This window comes from Megalobrama amblycephala, linkage group LG3, assembly GCF_018812025.1.
Source record: "Megalobrama amblycephala isolate DHTTF-2021 linkage group LG3, ASM1881202v1, whole genome shotgun sequence".
In the NCBI taxonomy this organism is placed as follows: Eukaryota; Metazoa; Chordata; class Actinopteri; order Cypriniformes; family Xenocyprididae; genus Megalobrama; species Megalobrama amblycephala.
This window is the reverse complement of record NC_063046.1, coordinates 52,542,059-52,560,051: the sequence shown is the minus strand read 5'-3', so window position 1 is coordinate 52,560,051 and position 17,993 is coordinate 52,542,059. Positions and strand designations below refer to the sequence as shown.

The 17,993-nt window shown below is 34.8% G+C and overlaps 1 protein-coding gene across 1 annotated transcript in view; it reads right to left on the bottom strand.

Moving 5' to 3' along the window:
• The window catches only part of LOC125265673 (adhesion G protein-coupled receptor A3-like), a 55,988-nt gene that overhangs the window by 19,049 nt on the left and 18,946 nt on the right, over nt 1–17,993 (bottom strand). The window contains 3 exon segments of the mRNA XM_048186030.1: nt 24–95; nt 4,564–4,635; nt 12,613–12,684. Of these exon segments, the coding sequence (XP_048041987.1) occupies nt 24–95; nt 4,564–4,635; nt 12,613–12,684 (216 nt within the window).

The window sequence follows — 17,993 nt, the reverse complement described above, 5'->3', positions numbered from 1 at the left end:
GCAAAGCACAATAAAACACTTACAGTACTTTCAGAGAGCCAAGGCTGTCGAAGATCCCATGAGATAGTGAAGAAAACTTGTTCTCCGAAAGGTTACTACAACAAAAACAGGGTAATGATGAGCAAAATATACAATCCTGAATGGAAATTGATGTTAACATGATAAATCATCTTTGTTGTTTTATATTGTGTAAGTTGCCCTTAAAGGATTAGTTCACTTTCAAATAAAATTTTCCTGATAATTTATTCACCCCCATGTCATCCAAGATGTTCATGTCTTTCTTTCGTCAGTCGAAAAGAAATTAAGGTTTTTGATGAAAACATTCCAGGATTATTCTCCTTATAGTGGACTTCAGTGGCCTCCAGACAGTTGAAGGTCAAAATGACAGTTTCAGTGCAGCTTCAAAGGGCTTTAAACGATACCAGAAGAGGAATAAGGGTCTTATCTAGCGAAACGATCGGTCATTTTAGAAAAAAAATACAACTGTATATGCTTTATAAACACAAATGATCGCCTTGCATGTGCTTCCGCTTTCCGTATTCTTCAAAAAGTTTACGCTGTATGTCCTACGCCTTCCCTATTCTACTTACGGAAAAAAACGAATATGGCGCCGTGTTCGTTCCGTAAGTTGACACTGAAACTGTAATTTTGACCTTCAACCGTTTGAAGGCCACTGAAGTCCACTATAAGGAGAATAATCCTGGAATGTTTTCATCAAAAACCTTAATTTCTTTTCGACTGAAGAAAGAAAGACATGAACATCTTGGATGACATGGGGGCAAGTAAATTATCAGGAAAATTTTATTTGAAAGTGAACTAATCCTTTAAAAGGTGCAGTAAGTGATTTCGGAGAAACACTGCTGATATTTGAAATCAACCCAAACAAACACACCCCTCCCTTCATTGCTCCGCTCCCAGAACGCAGGAACATGCAACGCAAGAGTGGATGTCTCTTTATCACAGCTGAAGCGAAGCAAAATAATGCTTTGCGAAAATAAAGCGAAGATGGCAAATGAAAAACAAGGAAGAACAGAAAAAAAAAAAAGTGTAGAGTACACAAGAGTATACAAGCAAAAGTTTGCTTGATAGCTCCATACAAACAATGACACTCAAAACTGCCCTTTTACTATAGCTAATTTTACGACACCAGCATATCTTGGTTTTGCAAAATAGCAAAACCTATGATAAGGCCTGCACACAATAAAAATGATAACTATAAAGATAAAGATATAGCTCTAAAAATTGTTCTAAATATAAAACAATAGCAGTGTTCACACTACAGCTATAATGATAACGATATTGAGAAACAATATAATTGGGATCACTTTCACAACGATTTTTTTTTTCCAACTGCTGAATGATAAAACACTGGATTCTGATTGGCTGTCATTCTAATTTAAGGGCTTGTGCATTTAAAATGGCAGACGATATTGTGGAGAAGATAACTGCAGAGGTCCAGAAAAAGCCACCACTGTTTGACAAGCCAAATCCTCTTTTCAATGACACTTTAAAGAAAATGGATATATAGAGAGGAAAAAAAAACAAAAAAACATATACATACAGGTGCTGGTCATATAATTAGAATATTGTGAAAAAGTTCATTTTTTTTATTGTAAATTATTTTTAAAAATGAAACTTTCATATATTCTAGATTCCCTACATGTAAAGTAAAACATTTCAAAAGTTTTTTTATTTTTTTTTATTTTGATGATTAGAGCGTACAGCTCATGAAAGTCCAAAATCCAGTACCTCAAAATATTAGAATATTTCCTAAGATCAATCAAAAAATGGATTTTCAAAACAGAAAAGTTCAAGTTCTTTAAAATATGTTCATTTGTACACTCAATACTTGGTCAGCAGCACATATTACAGCAAATGTCTTACTCCTAGCACAAATTACAGCATCAGTGAAGTGTGGCATGAAAGTGATCAGCCTGTGGCACTGCTGAGGCACTATTGAGCCTTCAGATCATCTGTATATTTTTGGAAGTGGTTTTTGCACTGTGGGCAGGTGCTAAAGTCCTGCTGGAAAAATAAATCAGCATCTCCATAAAGCTTGTCAGCAGATGGAAGCATAAAGTGCTCCAAAATCTCCTGGAAGATGGCTGCATTGACTTTGCACTTGATAAAAACAATGGACCAACACCAGCAGACGTCACGGCCCCCCAAATCATTACTAACTTCAGAAACTTCCCACTAGACTTCAAGCAGCTTGGATTCTGTGCCTCTCCAGTCTTCCTTCAGACTCTGGGACCATGATTTCAACATGAAATGCAAAATTTACTTTTATCTGAAGAGAGGACTTTCGACCACTGTTCAGTCCAGTTCTTTTTCTCCTTAGCCCAGGTAAGATGCTTCTGACATTGTTTCTGTTTCAGAAGTGGCTTGGTAGTCCTTTTCCTGAAGATGTATGAGTGTGGTGACTCTTGATGCGCTGACTCCGGCTTCATTTGACTCATTGTGAAGCTCTCCCAAGTGTTTGAATTGGCTTTACTTACATACTTTATAGTATTCTCAAGCTTGTGGTCATCCCTGTTGCTTGTGCACCTTTGCCTACCCAATTTCTTCCTTCTAGTCAACTTTGGATTTTATAATCTGCTTTGATACATCACTCTGTAAACAGCCACCACATTCAGTAATGACCTTCTGTGACTTTCTCTCTTTGTGGAGGGTGTCAATGATTGTCTCCTGGACCATTGCCAAGTCAGTAGTCTTCCCCATTAGTGTGGTTTCAAAGAACAAGAGATACCCGGAATTTATACTGTAGGGATGGTCATTTAATGAAACTCAAATGTAAATATTCTAATATTTTGAGATACTGAATATTGGACTTTCATTAGCTGTACGCTCTAATCAACAAATTTAAAAAAAAATAAAAATAAAATAAAAACCTTTTGAAATGTTTTACTTTACATGTAGGGAATCTAGTATAAATGAAAGTTTCATTTTTTAAAATAATTTACAATAAAGAAAAAATGAACTTTTTCACGATATTCTAATTATATGACCAGCACCTGTATATATACCATTTTATACCCTCGGAATTAAATGGTGACAAGTAATAATGATGATATCATTATACCAGGCTAGCAAACAGTGTAACAGAAAATTACCTCAGGTATCCAGTTCTAGTTTCGACAACATTGTCTTGCTTCCTTTGAAGTTGCAGTGAAAAAGACTATTTTTTATTTTATTTATTTATTTATTTTTATTCCACTATATTGACTTCGTCGGCTAAATTCACTGTTTCATTAACTTCGATCGATTACACTAGCTATTCACTTGAAACATAGCATGCTGAGGACATCTGCTGGTTAAAAACATGTAAACGCAACAAAAACATGTTGTACACACTTTGAAACCACAGCGCGTGAGCTTAGAATAAACAGACCATTATCATTTGTTAGTGTGGACGGAAATATAATTATCTTTATAGTTATAGTTCTTGGTGTGAACAGGCCTATACTCGCATATGGAGCAGAAACATTAAAGATCATAACTCTTCTTTTTCTGGAGATATTCTTCTGAGTTTTTCTGTTTTGTAATGTCTCACAGCAATCTCTCTTTCTAAAGTTTTGCTTCAAATCTCCCTCTTGCTCAATCTCTCTCTCCCATCATGAGTGGACACGCCCCATACTGCTGATTGGCTACAAGTGTGTTGTGATGCTCAGTCTGATCCACCTTCAACAGCGCTTCTCAGAAATCGCTTACTGCACCTTTAGGTATCTTGAATAATGCTGATAAATAAAATGGAATATTGTTATTATTATGAGATATTTAAATAATTTAGCACAATCTTCATAGATTGTCGCAGTTTGTTACATTTCATAATAATAGCAGTAACAATATTCCATTTTATTTATCAGGTTCAGTAAGCGATGTATATATATAAACAAATAAAAATCAAAGAAAACCCAAAAACATAAACTTGAGGATTATAACACCAGTCCCATTTAAGTGGGATCCATTACCATATTAAACTAAAAAGCCTAATTACAAACAGTTTGTTTTCAGTTTTTTTCCGTATACCCTTGACATCACATCTGTTTGGGATGAAATCTGTTCAGTGCTTCAACTGCTGTCTTGAAACGACTGGATCAGTTATAATCTTCACCTTCACCCTGGTGAAGATGATGCTCACTATTACACCTGCAGCTGTCGCTACACCCATGGGAAGTCAACGTTAACACTCTAATCTAACAACATCTGTTATGAGTTTCAGAATTCTGTGAAGGGTAATTAGGCTAATGAATCTAAGCCAAACACCACCAATGACATTTGCGTTCTCATCATCACAATCTAATAAGAATATCTGCAGATAAACAGACAGATGGAGAGATGGACGGAGAGATAAATGGATAAATACGTTACATTTGCATTATGTGATGAAACGTGCATTGACGGATTCATTTTACACTGAAAGCATGTGTGTTTTTGTTGTAGTTGTTGTATAATACAATAAATAACCCATATTTCTATGAAATTTAATTATGTTGAAAAACAGGTATTTCAAAGAATTCTGCATTTCTTTAGGTTCATAGTAGTAACAAAAACAGGACTTACAGTTTAACAAGGTTTGTGAGACCTTTAAACACATCCACATGGAGGCAGCCGATCAGGTTTTTGGACAAGTCTCTGCAAGGTACAAAAGATAAGAGAAAGTGTTGAGTGTTAACACGTACAGGCACTATCATTTCTTAGCTGGGTTTGTCAAAACATAAAACATTTTACAACATCATGTTAACTGAAACATCAAATACATACAACCACATACAATTTGCAAAATCTTTAAGTATTTTTATACTCTGAATACAGCCTTTACACCTATTTTAGCTGTTGAGCTGTAAGGTCTTGATCAGTGTTATCTTAGTATTTAGTTTGATATATTACAGTATTATTATATACCATAATATTATATACCATTATTATTATTACTATTATTACTATTATTATTATGTACTATTACACTGTAAACCCTAACACTCAAAATAATTAATTGGATTGAGTAGGAAAAACTTAAATTAAACAAATTAGTTCAGTCAAATTATCTTTTATGAGTATTTAGCACTTTCTTTTTCTTTTGAGTTCACATAACTGATATAAACTGAACTGTTTCATAGCTTTAAGTTTTATGAACAAATTTCTTTTGATTTAGATGAACTTGAGTCTAAATGAAACTGGGCTGGGATTTATGTTTCCAAGCATGCTTTGCCCATGGCACTTGAAAGGGTGAGTAAATGCTAAAATTAAGTGTTATATAAAGTTTTTTGTGCAAGATTGATATTAAGTGGGAGATTTAGTGATTTAGTGATTAATGTTTTGTTATGCTAATTTAGAAGAGTTTCTGATAATATGGGTTTTTGGAAAGTTACCATCATGGTGACAAGTTGTGCATGCGACTTGGTTTGAGAGCAAGTATGTTGTTAAATGTTTTATATTGATGTACTCATTCTGCAAGTGCTATACCATGCTATTGCTAACATGTTAGCAACTTAGTAAATTAGCATTTTCTGTATTAGCTAGTTATAGCTTGCCAAGCTTCTACTAATAAAAATGTTTACATTCAGTTTGCATAATAATTTTAAGTTAAATGTATGAATTAGTTTACTCAAATATTTAAATTTAAGAACAATTAAAATGAGTACAAAATAATAATAATAATAATAATAATAATAATAATAATAATAATAATGATAAAAATAAAAATCTGCCAGTTCTGCTTGCTTAATTTGAATTTCTTAACTTAAATAATAACTTAAATTATTATAACCAACTGCCTCAAATTTTTTGAGTTTTGCAAACTTATTAGGGTTTGCAGTGTACAGTATGTAATATTTTGAATTAGCTTGTATTTTTATGCTCAGTTTTCATTTTAATTTTAGTTACATTTTTAGTAATTTATATGCATTTGTCATTTTTGTTTTTTTTAATATTTCCATTCAGCTTTAATTTATATTTAATTCAGGCAACATTTCTATTTTATTTTTTAAATCATCTATTCATTTTATTTTATTTCAGACTTATTTTGCATAATGAAAACAATTTTTAATAGTTTTAGTTTACAATTACAACACTGGTCTTGATGGAGTGAAAGAGCATTCATACAGCAAAACATTCCTTCTAAAAACAAAATATACACTTCACCAAACACCAATTAGGAAATGACCTCATCCTGCCTATATTTATACAATATTGACAGCCAAACTACCATTACATCCCAGACAAAACATAACCATTACTGTCAATCTAGCAGTCGTTCCAGTCTTCGTACATGACCCAGCATGTTTTTGGCAAAGGTCTCTAAACCCCATCTAATCGCTCACTTTAATGTCAAGCCACATTTTTCAGACATACAAGTATGAGACATAACAAATATAGCACTTTGATTTATCACAAGCTTCCTTTCAACATGCAAAAGCACATCAATATACACATCAATGTACAGATAACATTGAACAATGACAATAATAGAAAAATTAGGCAAAAATCTTAGTATGAATCCACCAAAGTCACATCTTTGTGAAGCAAACAGCATAAATGGTTTGAAATTTGCATTTAATAGCAAGTGGTTTAACTTGTTACCATAATATAAAACATGCATGATCATGTATTTGACTGTGGATCATTCAAAGGGATTATCGGTAACACTTTAAGGTTCATTAGTTAACATTAGTTAACTATATTAGTTAAACTAATAATGAACTGCACTTCTTTGTTAATGTTAATTTCAACATTTACTATTAAAATCTTGTTAACATTAGTTAATGCACTGTGAACTCTCATGAACAAACAATGAACAACTGTATTTTCATTAACTTATGTTAACGAAGATTAGTAAATACAGAGACAAATGTATTGCTCATGGTTAGTTCATGTTAGTTAATACATTAACTAATGTTTAACTAATGAACCTCATTGTAAAGTGTTACCGGATTATCTTACCAGAGGGTTTAACAGCAAAAATATAAGGCATATAAAGCATGAAGGGTTATTATATATTGTCTAAAACATGATTTGTTGTGTAAAAGTTGTCTAAAAGTATTCTTTTGAGATGGATAGTGGGTCCTTTTTTCTGGTGGATGAACTTCAAGTAATCGTTTGCTTTTATTCCTTAATAGTGCAATTCCAGCCATTGAATTCTTAGAAAATAATGCACACCCGAGGTGGTAATGCGGCCATGACGCGAAACGCTGACAAAACGTTTCTGTGCAAGTGTGTGTCTGTACTAATGTTATACAGTATGTGTGTACGTTTGAAAGAGAGAGAGCGAGAGAGAGAGAGACAGTAAGCACTTTCAGGACTCAATAAAACGTATTTTGTGGCGAAAACCATGACACTAATTTGTCATTTTCATCTATTGTTTACTATTGGTTGGTGTTTCTTTTTGCAGTTGTAGGCTGTAGGACCTATTGAAATTGAAATCATTTGGCGAAGTGATATGGAACTGCCTAGAACTACTTTAGCCGTGCGTTTCCCTGAAAATAATTGCACACCTTAGAACGTTGATCAACCAATCAGAGTCGAGCATTCAACAACCCCCCTAGTATAAATGTAACTATTGCTCATTGTTAATGTTAGTTAATGTATTACTTCAAATTAACTAATGAGACCTTACTGTAAAAAGCTAATGTTCTTCATAATTCTTTCACACTTTAATCTGTTTGAAACATTTGTTTACTTTATAAATTTTTGTGTATTGCTTTATTGTGTTTAAATGTTCAGTTCTTTCAATTGTTACTAGAAAAAGTTACTAAACCTCTTATAACATGACAACTTTTTTTTTTTTTGCAATGTATTTCAATATTGTGATAATACCGTATACCATGATAAAAGCTTCAGCAATTATCGGAACATGAAAATGTAATACCATCACATGCCTAGTCGCTCATATACTGTATGTAAATAAATTAACATTGTTTACTCGTTGTCCATGTTACTTGGACATAGAAATTCATGTTTATTTGTCAGCAAAACACGTCATCCGGTACATTATGGGTGTTTTCCAAATTATTTTGCAAAAGGGAAGACAATAGCCTTTTTCTAGTCAGGTAGCACCAATTTTTTTTTTTTTTTTTCACCTTTCTACTGTATAGGCAGCCAAGATTTATATAAAACATTTTGCCAGAGATGAAGTACCCCTTTAACTATTGGGTTATAAGAGTTAATCAATACAAACGGATAATAATTGATATTTAAAATAATCAACAATAAATTTCATTATCAATTAGTTTGGACTCTGCCAGTCATATCAATATACAGAATCGAAAAAATGCATTCTATGGACAAAATGCATTATTTCCATCCATACAACATGAAGGATGAGTTAAAGGATGAGTTGACTTTCAAATGAAAATTAGCCCAAGCTTTACTCACCCTCAAGCCACCCTAGATGTATAGGAATTTCTTCTTTCAGATGAACACAATCTGAGTTATTTTAATAAATATCCTGATGCATCTACGCTTTATAATGGCATAGAACTAGACTCTATATTATTTATTATATAAATAATATAATAAAATAATATAATGTTTATCAAATATAATAGATAGTATTACATATTTATTCATTTTAAAGATTAAATCTGTAATTTTGTTGCAGTTCTGAATATAATTTCATAGTTTCATAAAATATGAATAATGTTCAATCATGATCACATAAAAGATAATACATTAATTATTAGCTTAAGAATTGAATATTGTGAGACGATAATATCTTACTGAATGCATTTTGTTCTAATTAGCATCAGCCATTTCTTTTTAAAGTTCAGGAGACTTTGACATTTTCTTCTATGGAGTTGGCAAAGAAACTAGGGTTATAAAACTGAAAATTCATCTTGTGCACTCTCTCAAAAGTTCGGACGACAGCAAATCTTTTTCAGGGGAGCTGCATGCTTCTCCATTTAACAAGCCAAAGAGCAGTTTATATTGGCAAGGAGTGAGTCATATTACACAGCCATGCCATACACGCGAACCCTCACAGTGCGTGTCTAGAGAACGTATATAGCCGAACACTCACCACATATACATACTTCACTCTGCACAAAACAAGGAACAAACTCTCCTTTCTTTTTTCCAAGTCTCTTGCTCTCAATAGTTTGTGCTCTCTCTCTCTCTCTCTCTCTCTCACACACACACACACACACACTCTGGCATGTTAAAGTAGATAGCATCAGTCATGCTGTGCAGAGTGCTGTCTGGACATCGTCCATCTGGAGTGAAGAACTGCAGAAAGATGAAGTCTTATTTCCGTGGTTGCACACACCCAACAGTGAAACTGTTTTTACTTGAATCAGAGCATTTCCGCTAGAGAGGTGTCAACCAGTGTTATTTTAGCATCACTGACATACTATTATAGTTTTTATTTATATTCTGAATTTATTTTTATATTTTCTGTTTCATTTCAATTTTAGTTCAAGTTTTAGTAATTTTTTTGTGACTTTGTTTTTTTTTTTTTATTTTTTTTTTTTTTTAAATATGCCTATGTGTTTTTTTAGTTTTAGTTATTTTTGTTAAAATTGAGAAATGTTACCTTGGCAAATAGCTGAAAAAAAAAGTATTTAAAAAATGCTTTATTTTTTAATATGTATTTTATTTTAGTTAAAAGGGATAGTTTTCACCCAAAAATGAAAATTCTCTCATCATTTACTCACCCTCATGGCATCCCCGATATTTAAGACTTACTTTCTTCAGATAAACACAAACTAAGATTTTTAAGAAAATAATCTGTGGCAACACACCGATTAATTCACTGGGGTCGTATGGATTACCGTCTCGATTGCCGTGTGTGGTTTTTCAAGCGTTAACCAAGTGGCACCCATTCAATGGAATTATATGTGACCTGATCCAGCAAAATGAGTCACAGTGACCCAAATTTCAAAATTGAGATTTTGAATCAATTTTGTATCAATGGAAAGATGAGACAATAAGCTTTAAAATGATATCATCGTCAAAGTCATACCTTGAATGGTTTTAAAGATATACCCATCTGTTGATATCTTTCAAAATCCATTGCATTTAAAGGGATAAACTATTTATTTTACAGCTTAATTTGACCAAAGACATTTTTATATATATATATAAATGCTATTAAACCAGGCTGAAGCTCAAATTATTTTAAAGTATTTATTTGAATTAATTAATTCATTCATGGCCAAAGGAGTTTCTTTAAAAGGCTCACGGGAAATGAAGTATACCCGGGCCTTAACCGCTCTAAATTGTAATGGACTGGAGCTCACATCGGGAGAAATGGGAACACGGGGGCACCACAATGCGACCGCAAAGGGCACTTTCACTTTCACGATCAAAGTGCATGCCACTGATAAGCATTGTAAATGCAGTATTACAGTATACACATACCAATTAACCGTGCAGGTCTCCTCTCGTGCGTCCTCCTCACTGGACTTTCATTTCGCTTTCATATATCTCTTTTATAGATGCCATCAATGCTTTTACCTTTCTAGATGTAATTACCGAAATCAAAACAGTCCATAAACTATAAATCCTCACGAAAACTTCAGTCTGAAGGACTGTCTGAAGCGCTAGTCTGACAGGAGGATGGCTGGAACAATCGCGTGTCTGTCAGTCGAAACGGTAAAACCTTGTCAAATTTAATAGCCATTTAAATACCTTTACTCAATTATCTGGACTACGAAACTTTGGGAGAATATTTTTGAAAGTCTGTTCTTTGAAATTAGCGATTATCGATTTTTTTCATTGTTTTTCCACATTATCGGCCCATATCTTAAAATAGAACGTTGCGACTTCCGACTCATTTCGCCAGAGCGGGTCACATATGGACTCACAGAGATTTATTATTTTCATATTTTCTTTGTGTTTGTTTATCTGAAGAAAGTCATATATAATGGGGAATGGCATGAGGATGAGTAAATGTTGACAAAATTTTCATTTTTGGGTGAACTATCCCTAAAGTCGCAGTAAGTAATATTGACTGCTAGTGGTTGAAATGGGTACTGCAGTCCAAATTCAAAATTGAGTCATTTATTATTTTATACAAACAGATATTCCAACACGGAACACACATTTCAAAAGTAGAATAACTGCATGATTCAAGAGCTGCACAATTAATTGTCAAAAGACTGTGATCTCGATTCAAACACCAAAGCGATCTCATTCCTAAATGACAACGATTCGCTTTGACAAAATCACAACAGAACATTCAAATCTGTGTCAGCGCTGCCGCTAAACCAGAGAGAGCAGTTGTCATGTATGAAACAGCTTCACAAACAGTCTTTTCAACCACAAAAGCTGCATTCCCATTACTCTTAAATTGCACAAATTTAAATTGCGAATTGAAAATACGCCTAAAGTCAATTTCGCAAAAACTCGCATATATATCGCAAAAAAGATTTTACACTCACGTGAGGTGGTTTTTCAGGCAAATCGAAAAAGGAATATTATTTCGCAAAACTGCATAGAAACAGTTTTTTCACATTTACAGGTTCATCTGGTGTACGTAAAATTCGATCATTTTTTAAAGATGGCACGGTATGTTTGGACAGAAGACGAGACAGTTCTTTATTAAACTCATAAAAGACTAAATAATTACGGGAACACTGGATTCTAAACAACAAAGAACATGCCACAATTTATCAAGACATCGAAGCTGATAGGAGGGAGAAACACACAAAACACCACATCCGTGGCCGCTCTCCAAGTATAAGGGGCTTTCCTTGCCATTAATACTTGGATAATACGCCTACGTCTTCTTCGATTAAAAATAAAGGCTAGTGTAGTGGCTGCGATATACTTAAACCTAACATCCATTGCCATGATTTTGTGAATGACTTCTCGCAAGAGAAAAAAAAAAATTGCAGTTTAGTCACATAACATTGGTTAATGGAAATATTTTATCGACATTTACAAAATATTGCAAAAGTTTTGCTCAAATCTGTAATGGAAACCCAGCTACAGTATCGTTATTTCTGTGTTACAAATATTCATATTATCACAGAAGAACTGGGAGAAAATTATATTTATTATAATTATTATATATTATTACATTTAGAATATAAACACTGATGTCTACCGAAGCAATCAAAATAGAGTAACTCACCTTTTTGAAAGTAACATGGTGCTTCAAATAACGATTATATCAATTTCATGTATTAAGAAATGTATTTGCCATTGAATCATTCATTCAGGAGATTCATTAGATTCGTCCAGTAAGTGAAACAATTGAAGTATTTATGAGTGAGTTATTGAATCACTCATTCAAACAGATTTTTTTTAAATAACTCAAATTCATTAAACATTTTAAATAGACGGCAGCAATTAACATTTGTCAGAGTAAATTAGGCTACATGTTATTTTGTTTAATTGTCAGTTCAGAATCGTGGGAGAATCATGATCTCTGTTTGAAACAAAAAAATAAATAAAAAAAATTGTGATTCTCAATTTTTCCAGAATTGTGCAGCTCTATAGCATTGTTTTTCACAGAAACAAATATCTGAACTTAGCATGTTTCCTAAATATCTGCAAACATATTATGGTATTCTTATGCTTTAGTACAGTCCAAAAAACTTACGGTGTTAGTTTTTGTTAACTATAATAACCCTGATGTCAACAATACATTTTACACAGAATAATACTCACAGTTTTTTGAGGGCAAAAAGTCCATAAAAAGCTCCTGGTTCAATATGTGTGATTATGTTGTTCTTCATGTCCCTGCGAAAAGAAAACAGTTTTAGGCACTGAACATTATCAAACACTTCAAAAAAGGCCTTTGGTTAATTTCAAACATGAGCTAAACTGAGCCAACCCAACCCTATAATAACAGGTTACTCAAAACTCAGAAAACATGCCAGTGGGTATAACACTCAAACCTTTTGATGCTTGACGTGCCATAGCCATCAGCCATAAGCCAACGCACACCCCTTAATAAATCACTCTCATTTAGCAGTGTAACGTAACATGCGGATTGGAACCTCTTCAAACGTAGTAATTCAATCTACAAAAATGAATCTATTTAGGTAATTCAATAATATCCTGATGTACTGCACTATATTATACATCAATTATAGCAATTGGCATACTGTAAACGCCCACTGTACAATGGCTATAGCAGAAACTGACTGACGGCTAGTAGTGCCTTCAGGACCACCACTGACCGAACATAAAATGAGTAAGCGTGCAACAATTCCAGAATCCGACACAAGAGAAAGGCCGGATAAGTTCAAAGGCTACCGTCACAGATACCCAGAGCCCACACCTGCGCTAGTCAGCTAGCCCTGTTCAAAACATCATCACAGAGTTCCTGCGTCAAAGGCGGACTAACCATGCGAGGCTCTTTGATGTCGTGCCATTTGTGGTTTGAGGGTGGAATAGAGGAGCACACAACAACACACAATACGGCAAGAGATAAAAGGTAGACTACGGTCATATCAATGCTTTTAGGATTTCTGGAAGAACAACAACATTAAAAATGTACCACGATTTCCACCAAAATATTTAGCAGCACAACGGTCTTCAATTGATACATATTTGAATTCTAATTCTATCTTCTAACGGTTATAACTGAATCACAAATTTCAAAAATCGATTTTCTAAACATTTGTTAATGTTTAGAAATGTGGCATCTCAAAGCATTTCATTTTCCTATTAACAGCAAAAAGTTAAAAGTTTAACTAATAATAAAAAAAGTATCAAAAAGTGTCATAGTATTATGTTTTTTAGTACCATGGATTCTTTTTTTTTTTTTTCACATGTACCATAGTAATACCATGGTATTCTTCACTATGTAAATAGTGTTATATTAATATGGTAATCATTCAATACCAAGGTGTATATAAAGGAACCATGTTATCACCATTTAACACTAATGCAATATTAAGAATATCAATGTATTAACATTCCTGTAGCACAAACAACAGATCATGGTGCTAGCAATGCCAGGGTCATGGGTTTGATTCCCAGGGAACACATGAATTGACAAAATGTTTACTGCCTTAAATGCATTAATGCAACACAAGTCGCTTTGGATAAAAATGTCTGATAAATGCATAAATGTAAATGTTTAACCAATTTTCCTTTATCAGAGTAAGGTCATAAACGGTTTAAGCATAAACCGATCGTCACAGCTAGATTTTTGCCCATTGTCCCGTTTTGATTTCACCCGGCATATAAACACATTAACCTGCGTTCTATAGGCTTACTGAAGTGCGCATGTGTGATGTGACAGGAAAGCTTCATTACAGCAATAAACTCTGATATCGTTCTAAAGGCAGGAACACACCAAGCCAACAGTCGGCCGCCGGGCAGTTTTTGTTTTTGTTGAAGTTGGTCCTCGTCAGCTTTTTTTTGTCTGATTCGACATGTTAAATCGGCGTTGGTCCATTGGGCATCTGATCATTCGGATTGGCTGTTCAGCTACTGCCACCTGCTGGTACGGAAAGGAATTTCATCTTGCGCAGACGCAGAACGGATGTGCTACTTGGCCGTCGGCTGTCGAGCATCGGTTTGGTGTGTCAGGGAAACTGTGGACCCAGACTCTGCCGACGTGAGCCAACCCCGCAGTCTGCTTTCGTCGCCACTAGTTTGTCGGCGTCGCCTTGGTGTGTTCCTGCCTTAAACCCCTTAGTTAGTGACAACAGAATCTCTAAGACATGCCACTCTTGATTAAGAAATATTTCTGAAAAGAATACTGAGAAAGTTTAATGTCAAGCAAACGTGGAATAGCACATGGAAAAGCTTTTCTTTCTGTGAGAAAACACTTCTACAGAGAAGAGCGGGGGGAGCTTTAGGTCACAGTGGGCAGTTCTCTGGAGTGGAAAGGCAAACACGCATCCCAGTAGCACTGCCTATAACCTTTGCACAAGGGCTGGGGAGCGAGAGGGGAAAAGGGGAAAATGGAACGCTCAAACTCAATGCTTTTCAACAATTTCTCAGAATACATTAGGACAGGTCTTTAAAGAAATATTTGACACTTTCAAAAATTATGTCTAGTCAAATTTCAACAAATATGCTGGCTTATCGCCAAAATGTTTTATTACCTGAAACAATATTTTGGTATTAAAGAAATGAATCAGAATAAATCAAGCATCATGAAATTAATTAATGTGGTTTTCAGAAGTCATACGATAGCTCTGTGTGAAGAACAGACCAAAATTTAAGTTATTCACTAAAAATCTTGCAGAAGTAGCGGTGCTCAATTTGTGAAAGAATCGTTGTTTTGAATCGGATCTTTTTAGTGAATCGGTTAATTCAGTTCACAAAGCCTGAATGATTTGTTTGTGAATTGGTAATGAATTAGGGCTGCACGATTAATCGCAGACGCGCATTTCGTCAGTAAAGCCGGTCCCTGATTACCGCTAAATCGCCATCACCTGCTTTCAAATGAAGCGGCTTTAATAGACAGAGCCGTAGTCACTGAAAAGCCACGCAAATCGGTTCATATCGCAGATGAATCGCCTGCGATAATGAACGCGATATTGCGTGGCTTGTCCGTGAACACGGCTCCGTCTATTAAAAGGCGCTGCGTTTAAAAACAGGTGATGTCGATTTAGCGGAATCAGGGACCGGCTTTACTGACGAAATGCGCGTGAGAATAGCATGCGATTAATCGTGGCCCTAATTGAATGATTTGTTTGTGAATTGGAAAGATCCGGTTCTTTGACAAACTGACTCAACGACTATGTTTACATGTGCACCAATAATGCAATTATTTCTCATCAGAGTAAGGTTTCAGTTGCAGTAAGATGTTTACATGACATGAGTGGAACTCTTAACTCCATGCAATTGTTACTCTGATTATTCGCTAATAAGTATGGTAACACCACACTCAGATAGGTATACAGTATGCATGTTACTGGTATTGTTTTAATCTACTCACATCAAATTCAAAATACATTTTTATGGACAAACTGGATATTATTCAGCGCTGTGATGAACATCGCAATGGCAGGTTTGCCTATGCTGCCGTTGCGTTCTTCACATCGTCTGGATGAGGATATGGAGCAGAGCAGCAAGTTGTATTGACAGAGTTTAGCGATTTGGTGAGGAGAAAACAAGAGTGTCACAGAGTTCATTTAAGTTGTGTGAACAACACAAGGCATCCGTGTACATCCGAGCACATGCACAGTTTGGTCAGAGAGGGAATAATGCGATCAAGGTGTTTACATGCCTGTTTATTGCGATTAAAATCGGCGCACACCATCTAGTATAATTCGATTATGGTTACTACGATTATGAGCTTAATCGCTTTACTTTAATCGAAGTATTGCGTTTACATGAGGTAAAGTTTAATCGCAATGTTGCCAAAATCCCATTATAATCACATTATGAGGGAATGATTAAATCCCAGTGCTTAAAGTGATAGTTCACTGCTGTCACATCTCAGGTTTAATTAAATTATTTTAATTTGTGTTTTGAAGATGAACAAAAGAGGATAAGTAAATTATGAACAATTTTATTTTTGGGTGAAATATCCCTTTAATCACTGAGACAAAACCATTTAGGGCATGTTTACACGACAACAATGTGCTAAAAATAGAAAAGTTTTTCCTTTGTTTTTTTTTTTGCGTACAAACGACAACGTTGTCAAAACAAACCTCGTTCAAAAGCATCCATAAAAACGCTGTTTTATGGTGCCAGGCCAGTAGTTGGCGATGTCACTTTGTAAAGAAAAACTACATACCTATAGACTGAACACGTAATATGCATGACGTCACCGTTTTCACAAATTCACGTTTTAGTAGTTTACATCGAAACAATAACGGTATCATTTTCAAAAACTTGCACTTTTTGAATCCTGTTTTCAAATGTTTGCTTTTTCAGGCACCCAAAACCCCACTGTCGTGTAAATGAAAAGCCAAAACGTATAGTTTTCTGCTTTTAGTTGAAAATGGTGTCACATAAACGGCTCCTGGATGAGTTTGTCAAACTACCAGATCCATCCATTTCGCGAACAAATCATTCAGGTTTTGTAAACTGAATATACCAATTCACTGAAAAGATCCGATTTAAAACTATGGATTCGTTCAAATTGAGAATCACTACTTTGGTTAATTTTTAGCGAATAACTTAAATTTTGGTTTTCTTCTTTCTTTGGAAGTTCTTCACACAAAGTTTCTATATGATTTCAAAAGACTTGATGTATGATATTTTTATGATTTTTTTTGTAATTCTGGAGCTTGATAGTTGATTTAAGTAGATTTAAAACTCACAGAAGTCAGTCATTCAGGTTTTAAACAACATGACAGGGTTTTCATTTTTAGGTGAACTACCTTTAACTGCAACAATAAGGTGGCAACAAAGTTTAAAAAAAAAACAAAAAAAAAAAAACACCTTTCACCAATTCAGTCTTCAAAAGTGCGCACACACACTCCAACAAACCGACACAGAGACAAAGAATCACAGTGCAGAGAATAATGCGTGAATCAGACTGCTGACATCTCTGGCTTTAGCTCGATTTATTAGAATGACAAAAGCAGCGCTCTGCTCTGGGCAGAAGGGATTGGAGCGAGAGAGAAGCATGAAAACAGAAAGCCAGAGAGGGCACATAGGGAGCAGCACTGGAAGGTAACTGTGCCAAAAAGCCCAGACGCAGAAACCCGCCGTGCCGTCAAGAGAGTCGAAGATGAATTCCTCAAGCTTTCAAAGCACGCAAAGATCAAAGATGTTTACACTTCCAACGTGTTATAAAGACAAGGGTTTAGCTCTTTATAGCCTGAACTGTATCATTTTCTCAACATGAAAAGAGTGAAGAATTCCCTCACATTATAAACAGAATGGTGCACAGATTCACTCATGAATCAAGATGAAGCTTTGCAACTGGCTTAAACGGTCCAGTTGGAAGCTCTCAATTCCGTACACATTTCTCAAAATGACAAGGTCTACCGGCTGCTGGAACGCAAGGTTCCACCACAATCACAACTGTAACGAACACCAACTTCTTTTGCATTCAAGCAAAACACAAGCCGAAAGTCCATCTGTTTCTTTGTACGATGAGATGATTCTCAGATCTTACTCGGGGGTGA